Source organism: Drosophila arizonae, chromosome X (assembly GCF_054131065.1).
Source record: "Drosophila arizonae isolate 15081-1271.41 chromosome X, UAZ_ARI_1.0, whole genome shotgun sequence".
NCBI classification, from domain to species: Eukaryota; Metazoa; Arthropoda; class Insecta; order Diptera; family Drosophilidae; genus Drosophila; species Drosophila arizonae.
Genome location: NC_142927.1, coordinates 26884608 through 26897112, shown reverse-complemented (window position 1 = coordinate 26897112; position 12505 = coordinate 26884608). Strand labels below are relative to the sequence as shown.

At 38.7% G+C, this 12505-nt stretch overlaps 2 protein-coding genes across 6 annotated transcripts; one reads left to right on the top strand and one right to left on the bottom strand.

Moving 5' to 3' along the window:
* Window positions 1–401: 401 nt before the first annotated feature.
* Window positions 402–11515, bottom strand: Agpat1 (1-Acylglycerol-3-phosphate O-acyltransferase 1). Of its 3 annotated transcripts, XM_089473153.1 has the most exons (5): window positions 11355–11515; window positions 10583–10812; window positions 8169–8578; window positions 3098–3231; window positions 402–3029 (listed from the first exon to the last, which is right to left on the bottom strand). In XM_089473153.1, the coding sequence occupies exons 3-5, from the start codon at window positions 8348–8350 to the stop codon at window positions 2374–2376; spliced, it is 972 nt and encodes a 323-aa protein (XP_089329279.1). In that variant the 5' UTR covers window positions 8351–8578; window positions 10583–10812; window positions 11355–11515; the 3' UTR covers window positions 402–2373. The 3 variants fall into 3 exon arrangements, with proteins under 3 accessions (XP_089329279.1, XP_089329280.1, XP_017872223.1); XM_089473154.1 differs by lacking the exon at window positions 10583–10812 and having other exon boundaries at window positions 11309–11515; XM_018016734.2 differs by lacking the exon at window positions 10583–10812.
* On the top strand, window positions 3383–4927 carry LOC108619909 (uncharacterized). 3 transcript variants are annotated; one of them, XM_018016736.2, is made up of 3 exons: window positions 3383–3514; window positions 3585–4141; window positions 4660–4927. In XM_018016736.2, the coding sequence occupies exon 2, from the start codon at window positions 3589–3591 to the stop codon at window positions 4099–4101; it is 513 nt and encodes a 170-aa protein (XP_017872225.2). In that variant the 5' UTR covers window positions 3383–3514; window positions 3585–3588; the 3' UTR covers window positions 4102–4141; window positions 4660–4927. The 3 variants fall into 3 exon arrangements, with proteins under 3 accessions (XP_017872225.2, XP_017872227.2, XP_089329281.1); XM_018016738.2 differs by having other exon boundaries at window positions 3385–3514; window positions 3588–4141; XM_089473155.1 differs by having other exon boundaries at window positions 3389–3510; window positions 3588–4141.
* Window positions 11516–12505: the final 990 nt, after the last annotated feature.

Here is a 12505-nt window from a genome sequence, read left to right as displayed (position 1 = left end):
GAATATAGCTCTGAATAGACAAGACCCCAGTAGCTTCGTGTGCTTTATTTATGTTACTTACATTATATTTTGCTTTTATATTAATTATAACGACTAATAAATAAGTAAATAAGCTGTGAAGAGAGCAATGTATATATATTATATCATAAGCTTTCTAGCTGACTAGCTCATGTCACCAGGTAGAGTGACACGTGTATATGTCTGTCTCAATATACTTATCTGTATATTTCTCTCTCAGAAAGAGAAAATCGAGTATTCTATACCCTGTAACTCCCATCACTTTTGCTCTGTGTCTGCCTTCTATATATCTACCCTCTCTTTCCATGTTCATGCCTATCTCTATCTCGCTCTATTTGATAATCGCCGATTTCATTCCAATTTTCCCATCCAGGAAATTCACATTGTTTTTTTTTTTTTTAGCAAAAAAAATTTATTTTTAATATTCATGTTAGATGTTTTTTTTTTTCTTGATTTTTGATTTGTCTTTAAACTAAACCGTTTGACTTTCCTTCTCACTCTCTTTCGCTGTCGCTCGTTCTCGCACTGTCTTTCATTTCATACACTTCTCTTTCTATCTGGTATTTACAATATTCAGTTAACATATTATTAGTTAGTTATACAATACAATACAATTAAACTGATTAAAATACATAAATAGATGTTTATCTCTTAAATGTTTTTAATTAAAACAAAAAAAAAAACACTGATTTAAATAATTTAAGATACGGTTGCAAGCACGACAGGCCGATGCTTTCAATGGACTCTCCCCGCCAAAATATGATATAGTCTATATATACACACGATCGTGGGCGCAATTCGAAGAGTTTGCTCATCCTTGGGAGGGGGGAAATCGTATGAAAATTGCAATAGAAAAGCATTTTGCTTGCTTCGCTCCTATGACCGCCTAGATTCTATTTAGATTATGTTTACATAGATTTAGCTTTGGTTACATTACTTTTTGCATGTTTTTTTTTTTTTGGTATTTTCTTTGTATTTTTGGTATGCCTAAGTAAAAAAAATATGTTATTTGCATTTGTGTTGGAAAGAAGTCGTTAGAATAATACATTGATTATATGTAAATTGTTATATAGCTGGTATGTGCTGTATATATATGAAAACACATATATACATATGTATATAGAGACACTATGCAACATATGCAAGAGAGTAAAACACAAAAATACTTGCAGACATTAGGAATGAAAATGGAAATGAAAATGAAAATATAATTTTTTCAATTCAAATACAAGAGATCAATGTTTTATCATTTCATTTAAGTAAAGCTAACAAAATGGACAAACACAAAACGAAAAACGTGTTGCATAGTGTTCTGTTCTTTTTATACCCTGAACCCATTGAAAATGGGAAATCAGGGTATAATGGATTTGTTAAATGTATGTAACAGGCAGAAGGAAGCGTGGCAGACCCCATAAAGTATATATATTCTTGATCAGGGCGACGAGCTGAGTCGATTTAGCTCTGTCCGTCTGTCCGTCCGCCCGTCTGTCCGTCCGCCCGTCTGTCCGTCTGTCCGTATGTTTGAACGCGTCGATCTCAGAAGATATAAGAGCTAGAGACAATTTTTTTTTCCTAGGTCCGTGTACAGCACGCGCATATTGAGTTTTGCTTTAAATATCGATAAATTTCTCCGTTATTTTGTTATCGATTAAAAACATGATCGAAAACCAGTAATAAATTTATATCTCCTACATCTTTAAAGCTAGAGTCTCCCAATTTTAAATGTATACTTATATGCATTTTATACAATTTCGGGTTTTGACAAAATTTACGCCCACCCCTAATTCACCCCCTCACCCTCACATTTGTAAAAGGCGTATTTCAAATACTAGGGACTTGTGCTTTGGAAAATACATGCATATCCATGTTATAATCATAATCTGAAAGTTTCTGAAAGAAGTACATCCACAAGAGCTATTAAACAATTAAGTTCCCATAGTAAGCCACCACTGCAGCCAATGCGTGTTTAGGCGTGTGTGTGTTAGTGTGCGTGTGTATGATGTGTGTGTCTATGCTTGTGTGTGTGTATGCGCGTGTGTGTGTGCGTGTGTGTGTGCGTGTGTGTGTGCGTGTGTGTGTGTGCGTGTGTGTGCCTTGCGTAAGCAGAAAGACGCTAAAAATGATTGAAACAGCTATTGCTCGAAGGGTTCAGGGGATCGCGTAGTCGGGCACTCTCGACTAGAGCTTTCTTACTTGTTTTTCCTAATTAATTTTTTTTTTTTTTGGTATGTGTGTTGCCTAAGAAGAAAGTCTCGATCGTGCATGTCATAAGTAAAGTATTGCTAGGCACCCATCTATATATACATATATATATATGCTATATATATACATATATATTTATAGAAAGAGAGAGACCTACAGGGTCTTCAGCATGGGCGCCTTGCCGCTGGCGCTGCTCTTGTACGTCTCGTAGGAGGCACTGGCCGCATGCAGCTGCGCGTAGCCGGAGCTGTTGGCGACAGCGGCTGCCACAGCCTCGGCGCCATTGACCACCGTTGGGGTAATGGGCTTGTGGGGCTTGTAGCGCTGCAGCACCTCCGCGGAGGTGAGTTTGAAGGTCTCGATCATTTGACTACGCACGCGCTCCATTAACTGATCGATGTCGTTCTTGGTCAGGCCCTCGGTGCTAACCGGCGGCAGCGTGGTTATCACTATCCGGCCGGCATTTAATATCTTCTTCTTGTCATTGAGGAATGTGCAGTAGGAGCTGAAGACAACCGGCAGTATGGGTATCTGCTGGTCGATGGCCATGTGAAAGGCGCCCTTCTTGAACGGATGCAGTTCACCCGTGTTGCGGCGCGTACCCTCCGGGAATACCCATAGCTTAATGCGTTGCTCCTTGATACGACGATTGACGGCGTTCAACGTGTCGCGTGCCTTCTCGCCGCGCACCCGATCGATGAATATGAGCCCGGCCAACCAGGCAGCCAGTCCGAAGGGCCAGGCGTAGAACAGCTCCCGCTTGGCCACCACCGTGCACTTGTTCATCACATGCCAGATATTAAACATGCCTGCAAGGGACATATAGACGATTAGCTCAAATAGCATGATCAAATATATATATATGTATATAGATTACCCAGCACATCCAGCGAGCTCTGATGATTGGCCACGATAATGCATGCGCGATCCTTCTCCAGATGCTCCTTGCCTCGCAGCTCCCAGCGCAGTCCAATCAAAGCTGTGACACGATGACACCAGGTGCTAGCCCAGCTGAAAGTGAGAGACTAGTTAGTTTCTGTTCGAAAGGCTGCATTCATGCGAATCGCAAAGAGAGGTCAATATTATAAATATTGATAAGAGCGCAGCACTTCTAAGAGTGGCATCCCTTATTGAATGTTGTAAATCTTATATGCAGAGCAAACAAAGATTTCAGATTTGCTCTACGAACAACACTCGACTCGAGTGGCATTTGAAATCTCAGTCTGGGCCGAGCCAGTTCAAAATTCGATTTAACAAAATTATGCACTAAATAGGGTGGGCAAATTGGAGGCAAGTAAGTAAAGAGATGAGTTCTGCATTCAGTTGACTTGCAGTCGGCTTTACGATGGGCCCGAATCTATCAGCAGAATGCCCACTCCAACGTGGGAGGCGTCAAGGATCATCAAGAAATCGAACAAGAGCAGCATATTTCCGGATGATGGGAGACGTCGACCGCAAACGTTTGTGCCGCCATCGGAACGGAGAGCGGAGCGTACGCAAATGTCTCTCTTACTTGGTTGGGAGTACGGACGGGAATGGCTGGCGGCGCGCGATGAGGCCCGGCGTCACGATTCCATCAGGTCACCACAGCGGTTTATTGAACCCGACTACAACTGGTGGCTCAAGAAGCGTTCGACTACGCTGGATCGCCGGAAACTCTACACACGTTCGCGTACCCCCCAAGCGAAGACCTACATGCTGTCCGCATTCGAAACGTCCAGGACGCAGCGCCAGGATCAGAAACAGCTGCAGCTGCTTCCCGAACCGGGCACAGCTCACGACATCCAGTGCGAGTGTGCCAACTGCAAGCAGAGCCAATGTCGCACCGCCTCGAAAGACCAGACTCCAGCTCCAGCTCCAGGCAATGCCCGGCAAATCTAAAGTGAACGGGATTTTACGAATTGAATCAGACATGACAAAGGTAAAGTGCGGCAAGAGATGTTTTCCCATGCTAGGCTAGTTTTATATAACAGCGTTGCCACTTGGTCATAGCAGTCACATGTGGCAACAAATTTAATAGATCTTCTTGAGAATATCTATCTACGATTTCAATATTAGATCAACTTGACTGGCAGCGTTGCCACCTAGTTATATTTGACACCAAAAATCGTTTGTAAGCTTCGTTCATGGCCTGCTTGACCCTGCTTGATCAGGATATTTGCTATGCTTGTTCCGCGGCGTTGCCACCTAGTCAGAGTGTAGACATATGGCAACATCAGTAAAGCTTATAGATGCATCTATTTGCTTACCTAATTGCCACCCAGTACTTATTTTATTCACATTCAGACCCAATATAAAACTGCGAAAAGTTCAGTCAGCTTTAATTGATAATTGATTTTTAACTTTTGACCAGAAAATGAGAAAACGTCGCCACAAACACCAGCAAAGAAAAACGAGCAGACAGGCAGACCAATAATGTGTTTAAATTTTTTCCCCCAGGTTTTTTCCCCGCTACAAAAATGGATACCAAAAATATACACAATTTTTTGGCATCTAGTCATAAGGCGATTCTCTATCGAGAAGATCACCGAGTGCTGTGCAGCTGCCAAGGTCGCATACCGAGCGGATTAAACGGTCTAAATTATCGCAGTGTATTGGGTGATCTGAACCTTGCTCCCGATCCCCAATCCTCGATTCAATTGATATTTGACATATTTCTTATATGCAAATTCTACTTTGAAAATTAAAGACTATCTATCAATGTTTATTTCTTACGTTTTTCATTTGAATTTCAATAGTAGTAATTACAAGGTTACAATTACCATACATATGGATCTATATCCATATGGGGTATATGCGTACATGTGTGGATATATGTATGTATAATTTTGCTAGCAGTTGTGCAACAATTAAGCCCACTTGGGTCACAAATCAAACATAGCTACAAATATGTTGAATAGTCGACGTTTGAATACTCCGCACCCCAAATAATATTCTATTTACAAGAAAAATCCAACAAAAACTCTATCTTTCTCTTTCGTCTTCTTGTGTTCTCTGTCGATGCTTTTTCTTTTATTCTCTGCTTTTTGTTTCTCGTTAATTCGTTTTCTGTTCTTTTCTTTACATTATTTCTTGATTCGTCTATTTTAATTTTGTTTACTGCTTTTCCTTAACTTGATTTTCTATCGGTCTTTTCACTTGTATTTCCTTCCATTGTCTCTTCTCTCGTTCATACTCGTTTCTTCCCTTTTCTGCCCTTTGCTTGCATCTCCCGTTTCCATTTTCGTCTTTTCAATTATCTCTGCTTCCATTTTCTTTTATTTTCATTTTACTATTCTCTTAGATTCTTAACTCTTCTCTCTTGCTTTCTTTTATTCTATTCTCAAACAACCTTCTCAAAATCAGAACAATTTTTATAAAGGTTCTATTGATTGCTTCTACCTATGAATATACTATTTGTTTGCCTTGAACAATTATCTATTTAATATAGCTCTATCTACTATATAAGCACATATGCTCAAATTGTATCCAAAACAAAACCTCTTAAGTGGACCTACGAACTTTTCGATCGATAAGGAACTTAACTCGACGTTTATGAAATTAGAGAGAGCCACAGATCGAAACAAACAAGTTATATAACAGTAAAAATCGGTTTAATTGAGCCACACTATAAACACCCCATAAAAAAAAGAAAAGAAAACAAAAACAATATCCACTCATTGCGTGATAATAAAATCATAAATTGGACCTAGGCACGCACAATTAGGCCCAATATGAAAATGTATATACTCTATATGTCTTTAATATTGAAAGGGTGCTACTAGCATATAGATACAGTATATATACATACATATAACGTTATTATTTTGGTTTGGAATTTCGTTCAATTTGCAGCTGATGCATTTTGATTAAATTTTCAGAAATATTCATTAAATATAAGTAGAGAAATGTCAAATTTGTGTGAGAGCGAGCGACACAGGAGGTGAGAGAGAGGGTAAGAAAGCGAGTGTCAACAACGCGAGACATTGAACAGCTAATCGGGCGACCTCGCCAAGTCGCCCGTTGGCTTTAGCGTGAGAACCTGCAAGAGCTCACCTGGGCCAATGTGTTGGCACGTGTCATTCGCGCACCACCTGCATACCAGTCAACGTCCTTCACACACACACACACACTCATAGCTTAGGCCTTATTCAAGTATGGTCAACCCATAGATGTTAGCTGAGGCGAGTGCCAGCTCCACTGGGGGCCAATCATTGCAGCTGTCTACTTCGTAAATATTGATGGCTCATCAAGCGGCCAACTACAAAATGCGTCAAAAGGCCATTCACATAAACAAATAAATCAGAGCTACAATAAGAAGGGAGTGTGAAGAGTGCAGAGTTTGCTTCAGTTAATAGTGACTCACCTAGACTCTTAACTAAATTCGATTGATTTTGCATTCATATTTCATACAATCTTCATATATATTGTACATAATATATATATATGTATATATGTATAGAATGTATACCTATATTACCATATACCATATGATGTTTGTTTTCCTTTTCACCTTTTATTCTTTATCGATTTGGTGGCCGTAAAAACAGCTCAATAATGTGTTGAATTTTTGCATTTACATATTTTACTCGCTCATCAACTAAAAGGAGTATATTGGCTCTATGCAATATCACATCGAGCCGAAGCTCATTTTCTGAATCTGAATTATAAATTTGATACCTCGAGTGTTCAACTCTAGGTAAGGTGCTCCGGCCTTCAAATACGCCCATTATGTACGGGTTCGCACGGGACCCAAAATTATATAGCATATACTACTCCCTTTTGGAGGCGTGGCTGATTGAGAGAAGCTTTAGTGTCTAGTTAGAAATTCTAATTTTGAAAGCCCACTCTTCTTGACCTCCCTATTTAAAACATATATATATATATCTACATACATACATATACATATCTACATACGACCTTTGAGGGAGTGTCCAATCCGAATCGGATATACCTAGCTAATATCATTATAAACGCTTCGTCTTTAAGAGGCTTTCAAGTTTCTTATTGAAATGAAACCTAGATTATTAGTTAAATTCTTTAAAAACAAAAACAAAAATAAATAAATAATAATAATTATACTAATTTATTGTTTATATAATTTTCTCAGCAAATATTTGTAAGTTTCTATAGTTTCATTGTAAGCCAAACTAATTTCTTAACATTATAAAGTCTAAATTATGCAGGAAAATAATCGGGAACGAAAGCTCGAAAATAGTTCTTGATGATATCTCTCATACAATTATTTTAATTGTCAAGCAACACTATATGTATATATATTTCACTTAATGGATGTGAAATAAAACATGATAAGCACATACCGTGGCTAACCCTAGGGATTATTGGGCAATTAGTAAACAAGAGCTGAGCGGACCCACTACTAATGAGACCCATTCCAAGGCGCTGCCTTAAGGTCAACATCGTAACGCAATACAACGATTGATAAAACCAACTGGCCGAGATTTTACAAGCTCAAATTTCCGGATTACGTAAAATATACATATATACATAGATATACATATGTATATATATATACTTATATACATAGATAGGCAATCAAAGTAAGTTGACAATCGAGCCAAGTGGTTGCAATTAAATAATGATATGATAGTGTGAGTCTATGACCACAAATTGTTGTTTTTGTTGACGATATTGTGGTTTTTAGGTGGTTTGATTTGGCTACAAGTGCGGCAATCAACATACATATAGCGGCTATATTTATCGATCTCATATTTTATAGCGGGTACAGAGTGTCAACTCTTTATGGTTAAAGATAAAGGGAACTTTGGAATAAACTAATCAGTTTTGCGCTTTATATGAAACAAATCGATAGGTTCCAACAGAACATCTATTGTTTCGCCCAGTTCTTATTCTTTTTTATATTTATTTAAATTCCAATTTTTCTTATATTTAAAAAAAAAAAAAAAAAAAAAAAAAAAAAAAAAAAAATTGTTATGCACTATACTCACAGTAAATTGCGTACATCACAGGGCCGTGTGAGAAATGCCGGTATCAATATGATCGCATTGATGGAGACGATTCCATAGTATATCATGAACTTGAAATAATAGCGAAATATGTGATTCGTCTCGTACAGAAAGGGCAACATCAGCAGCACGAACAGTCCGAACAGTTCCAGATACGAGCTCATTGTGAGCCTGACTCAGTCTGTGTAGGTGAGCGTGTGAGTGTATGGGACTGCGGATGTGTGTGTGTAGCCAGTCTGCAATATGCTCGCAATCCCTTGTACTTCCACTTGATTTATTTGCTCTAGCTCAGTTCTGTTGCTTCTTTCTTTCGTATGTTGCCGTTATTGCGCGACACTTAGGGCAGCACGGCGGTGCAGTCTTCGCTCTTTTATGGGTAACACTGCTCTCAGCTGAAACGAAGCAAAAGTAGACCGCAATTATATGACCAGCTGCATAGCATTTCAATTAGAGACGAGAGCGTGTCGCGCTATTATGAAAGATATTGCAAAGAAACTGAAACAAGCAAGTAAGAACGCTGCAGTCGGGTGTTACCGACTGCGGAATACTCATTCACATCCCATCAGCAATTTAGTAGCTAAGTTAAGCTTAACACTGTAGACAATGCGATCCTATTTGCCACGCCCTACTGGGCGTAGACACCTCATTTTTGGTCAGTTTTTAGAACGAGCTAACGGTACCCTAACTGCAAAATTTTAATGCTTACGCTCCAAAAATGTGAAAATTACAGGGTATTTTTCAATATGCCACGCCCCTAGTGGGCGGATCGGGAAAATTTTAACACTTTATAAATCAGAGATATACACGAGTACGTACGTTCATACGGACGGACGGAGGGACAGACGGACGGACAGCAAGACGGACATTGCACAAAACCAATATACTAATTCACTTTCGTGAATGAGTATAAATACAAAAAAACCAAAATGCAGAGCAGAATTTGCAAATAATTATATGTATAATAATATACTTAAATATAAATGTAATTGTTTTTATTACAATCATTCATCATTTTACATATATTGGCTAATACAAGTATTCAAATCAACTACCTTCCTAACTAGTACGAAATTGAACAATAGTATTTCTCTACTTAATTTTCCTTCGTCAAGTCACATATTTTCACGCACGACACGCGTTCATCTCTAGCCTAATTGGTGTTGTCAACCATGTTACATTCTGATTTGTATGCTATTTAAACGGACACCAGTGTAACGAACGAGAGCTAGATATGCCCATATGTACGTACATACATACGTACATATGTATGTACATACATTCAGGCTTGGTAGAGCGGGGCAAAGGGAAGATTGCGTGCGTTTCGCGGCCCATTCTTTTGCTGCATTACCATGATTATTTGGAGAGTGCAGCAGAAACAACAACAACACAAACGGTACTCACGTTCACTCACACACACACACTCGCACATGCAAGAAACGGTGTGTTTCACGTGCCGGGAATAATGTCAGAAGAAAATCAATTTTAATTGCTGAGCAAAACAAAATAGCAAAATTTGTGGAAATCATTTTATTTTATTTTCTCTTGCGGGCTATTCAGTCACTCTTCCCGAGATAATGAAATGTAGATGAAATGATTATGGCTAGAGCAGTGATCAAAAGTACATTAAGCTAATTGCACCAGCAAATTAAATCATATTAATATGATATGACTGTTTGTATATTGTATATTGAATGTTTACTGCTAATAGGCTCGAATCGCGATATATGTAAATCCACTTTTATATTATTACCTTATATTGCGTAATTTCCTTTTTTGGGGTCTCTGAATAAAATAGGTCTATATGAATATTCCATATATATTTAAGCTAAATTTTCAGACATAATTGTAATCAACACTTAAGACATAGAGTAAACATGGTCTAAGATCGAAATTTTGAAAGGAGTATAGGTCCCCCACAAGTATGCAGTAAGAAATTTATAGAATAGAAAATTACAGAACGACAACTCGAAAGTTCTCGGCGTCTACATATCCTGCAGTCAAATCAAAAATGCCATTGACTTTTGATAATGCCTTAAACCGTATCTTTGAGGAGTATACACGCATTAACATACCCCTTAATATAATTTATATGTCGTATTCCTAGAGTATAACTTACTAGTATAACTTAAATTGACCTGAAGATATGAATCCCCTTAGTAGTCACAGCTACCCACTTGACAAACTTACAGGGTATGCACATACATACATATGTATTTCGCAAGAATTTGGGCAAATTTCGGTTGAGCAAATCTATGACCTTACAGAAAATTTATTTGTTTTTGTGCAAGCCGGCAGGACATTGACCCACACAACATACTACACCACACACACGCACGTATACGCACACGCACACTACCACGCACATATGTCGAGTCTTAAAATTCAAACATACATACATATTTGTTTACGCCTCACATATGTACATACATATGCATGTGTGATCCACGGCTTTGTGTGTGAGTGCAGATGTACGAAAATTTTTGGCATCGTTCCGCCAAGCGCGTGTGTGAGCGAAATGCAACAACAATAACAAAGTGAGGGTTGTAGAGAGCATGAGAGCGTAGCAGCCCCGCCAGTAAAAGGCATTGACACACACAGGGAATAGAGAGCGAGAGCGAGCGATATGCTAAGGATAACAAGCACAACAAATGAAAAATAAATAGGGAAAAGAAGAAAAATAAGAATGCATAGCATAACATAATTAAACTGCTGCTCTGAGTTATTTTGCGATTCCTTTCTGGGCATCTGTTTCTGTTCTTATTTTGCTGTGTGCTTTGCAGTTATTTCGTTTTTGTTTTGGCTTTCTTGTTGTTGGAGTAACTGCGGCAGCTTCTTTTTACAGCGCTGCTCGCTGCTTACTGCTTGCTGTTTGTCGGCGTCTGTGCTTTGCAGCCGGGACAACTCGCACAGGCACATGCTCTTAATATTCTCTTTCTCACACATACACTCTCAGGCGGAATTAAGTAAAGTAATTTTAATAAAACACAATTGATGGACGAGAGACAACAATTCGAGCGAGCCAAGCTTGACAGCAACACATCGAATTGAGTTCAACTACCAAGTACCACAACAGACAAGCATGCAGCATTTTCCTTTTCTTTTATGTGTACTTTTTTTCATACTTTTGGAGAACACATATGTTGTGTATATTTTAATGAAAGGAATTACGTTTTTGCTTGATGCGACGCCGCTGCGCTTGACAGTGTTGGCAGCGACGGCGACGACGACCGGTCGCCGTTAAAACGTAGAGCGCGAAAAACTTTGACGAGAATTTCCGTTACCGACGTGCTTACTCTGCGGCGGCGAAAAAAAAACAACAACAAATTGTAATTAAATTGATTCTTAGCAGAATATGCTATTTAACATGATACACAATGTTATACTCAAAGTGTACTGTCTAATTTTTTCAACTTGAAGAATGTTACTGGCTTAACGACAGTCGCTGTTAACATTTACTCACCCAACGAAATGTTATGTGCCTAATTTCGACTTGACGAATAGCTACGGCTTGCATTCTAATAGTTACATATTAATGTATCCCAATCATCTCTGATATTTGTGTGCATTGGTTCATGTCTTTGCTTATGAGTTTAGAGCGTATTTTAAACCAAAGATTAGTTTTTTAGAGCGTATTTGAAACCAAAGATTAGTACTTCAAAAATGCGCTAAAAACTATTATATTCTTCAGGCATTTCTTAAAGCAGTTCATTGGATTTATAGAGCTCCCATTTCATGATATGTGTGTGTACTTCGCAGAACATACCATAGCTTGTGCAATAATTTTGCTGTCTTTCCGCCTGCCTGAACTTGGCGACCGCCAAGAGGAACCCTGATTATGTACATATGTATGTATCCCCCCACCCCAGTCTCTATCCAAGTGACAAAAAGCTTGGCATGTGCAAAACGTATTGTTGTCGGGCGATTGAAAAAATAACAAAAATATTTTTGTTTACATGGGTGTTTGGGCTGCCATGTAAAATGAAAATGATGACGCGCTGATAATCCGGATTTAACCCTGGGACGCCATCAAATCGAAATGACGGACATCGGCCAATAATCAAATTCATGCTGAGCGAACGGTTTCACTAAGGAGCAATTATTTAATGTATTAAATGTATTCAACACTTTGAAGTCTGCTTGCCGTTGCTTAAACTTTTCATATTCAACCATATTGCTTTTAAATCCAAATTACAGCAGCTTCGCTCGCTCACAAGTTAACAGAAAAATAAACATAACTTGAGCTGTGGCAGAGAGCGCAGAAGAGTCATGCGATACTTTGGGTGCGCTCTGTCTCTCTCTTGCTATCAAATTTTGAGTAA

Coding starts and splice junctions, on each gene's coding strand:
- LOC108619909 (XM_018016736.2), top strand. CDS start 3,589: ATGCCCACTCCAACGTGGGAGGCGTCAAGGATCATCAAGAAATCGAAC.
- Agpat1 (XM_089473154.1), bottom strand. CDS start 8,350: ATGAGCTCGTATCTGGAACTGTTCGGACTGTTCGTGCTGCTGATGTTG. Junction 3,232..8,168: donor TGTGATGTACGCAATTTACT/GTGAGTATAGTG, acceptor TCTCACTTTCAG/CTGGGCTAGCACCTGGTGTC. Junction 3,030..3,097: donor GAGCTCGCTGGATGTGCTGG/GTAATCTATATA, acceptor TGTCCCTTGCAG/GCATGTTTAATATCTGGCAT.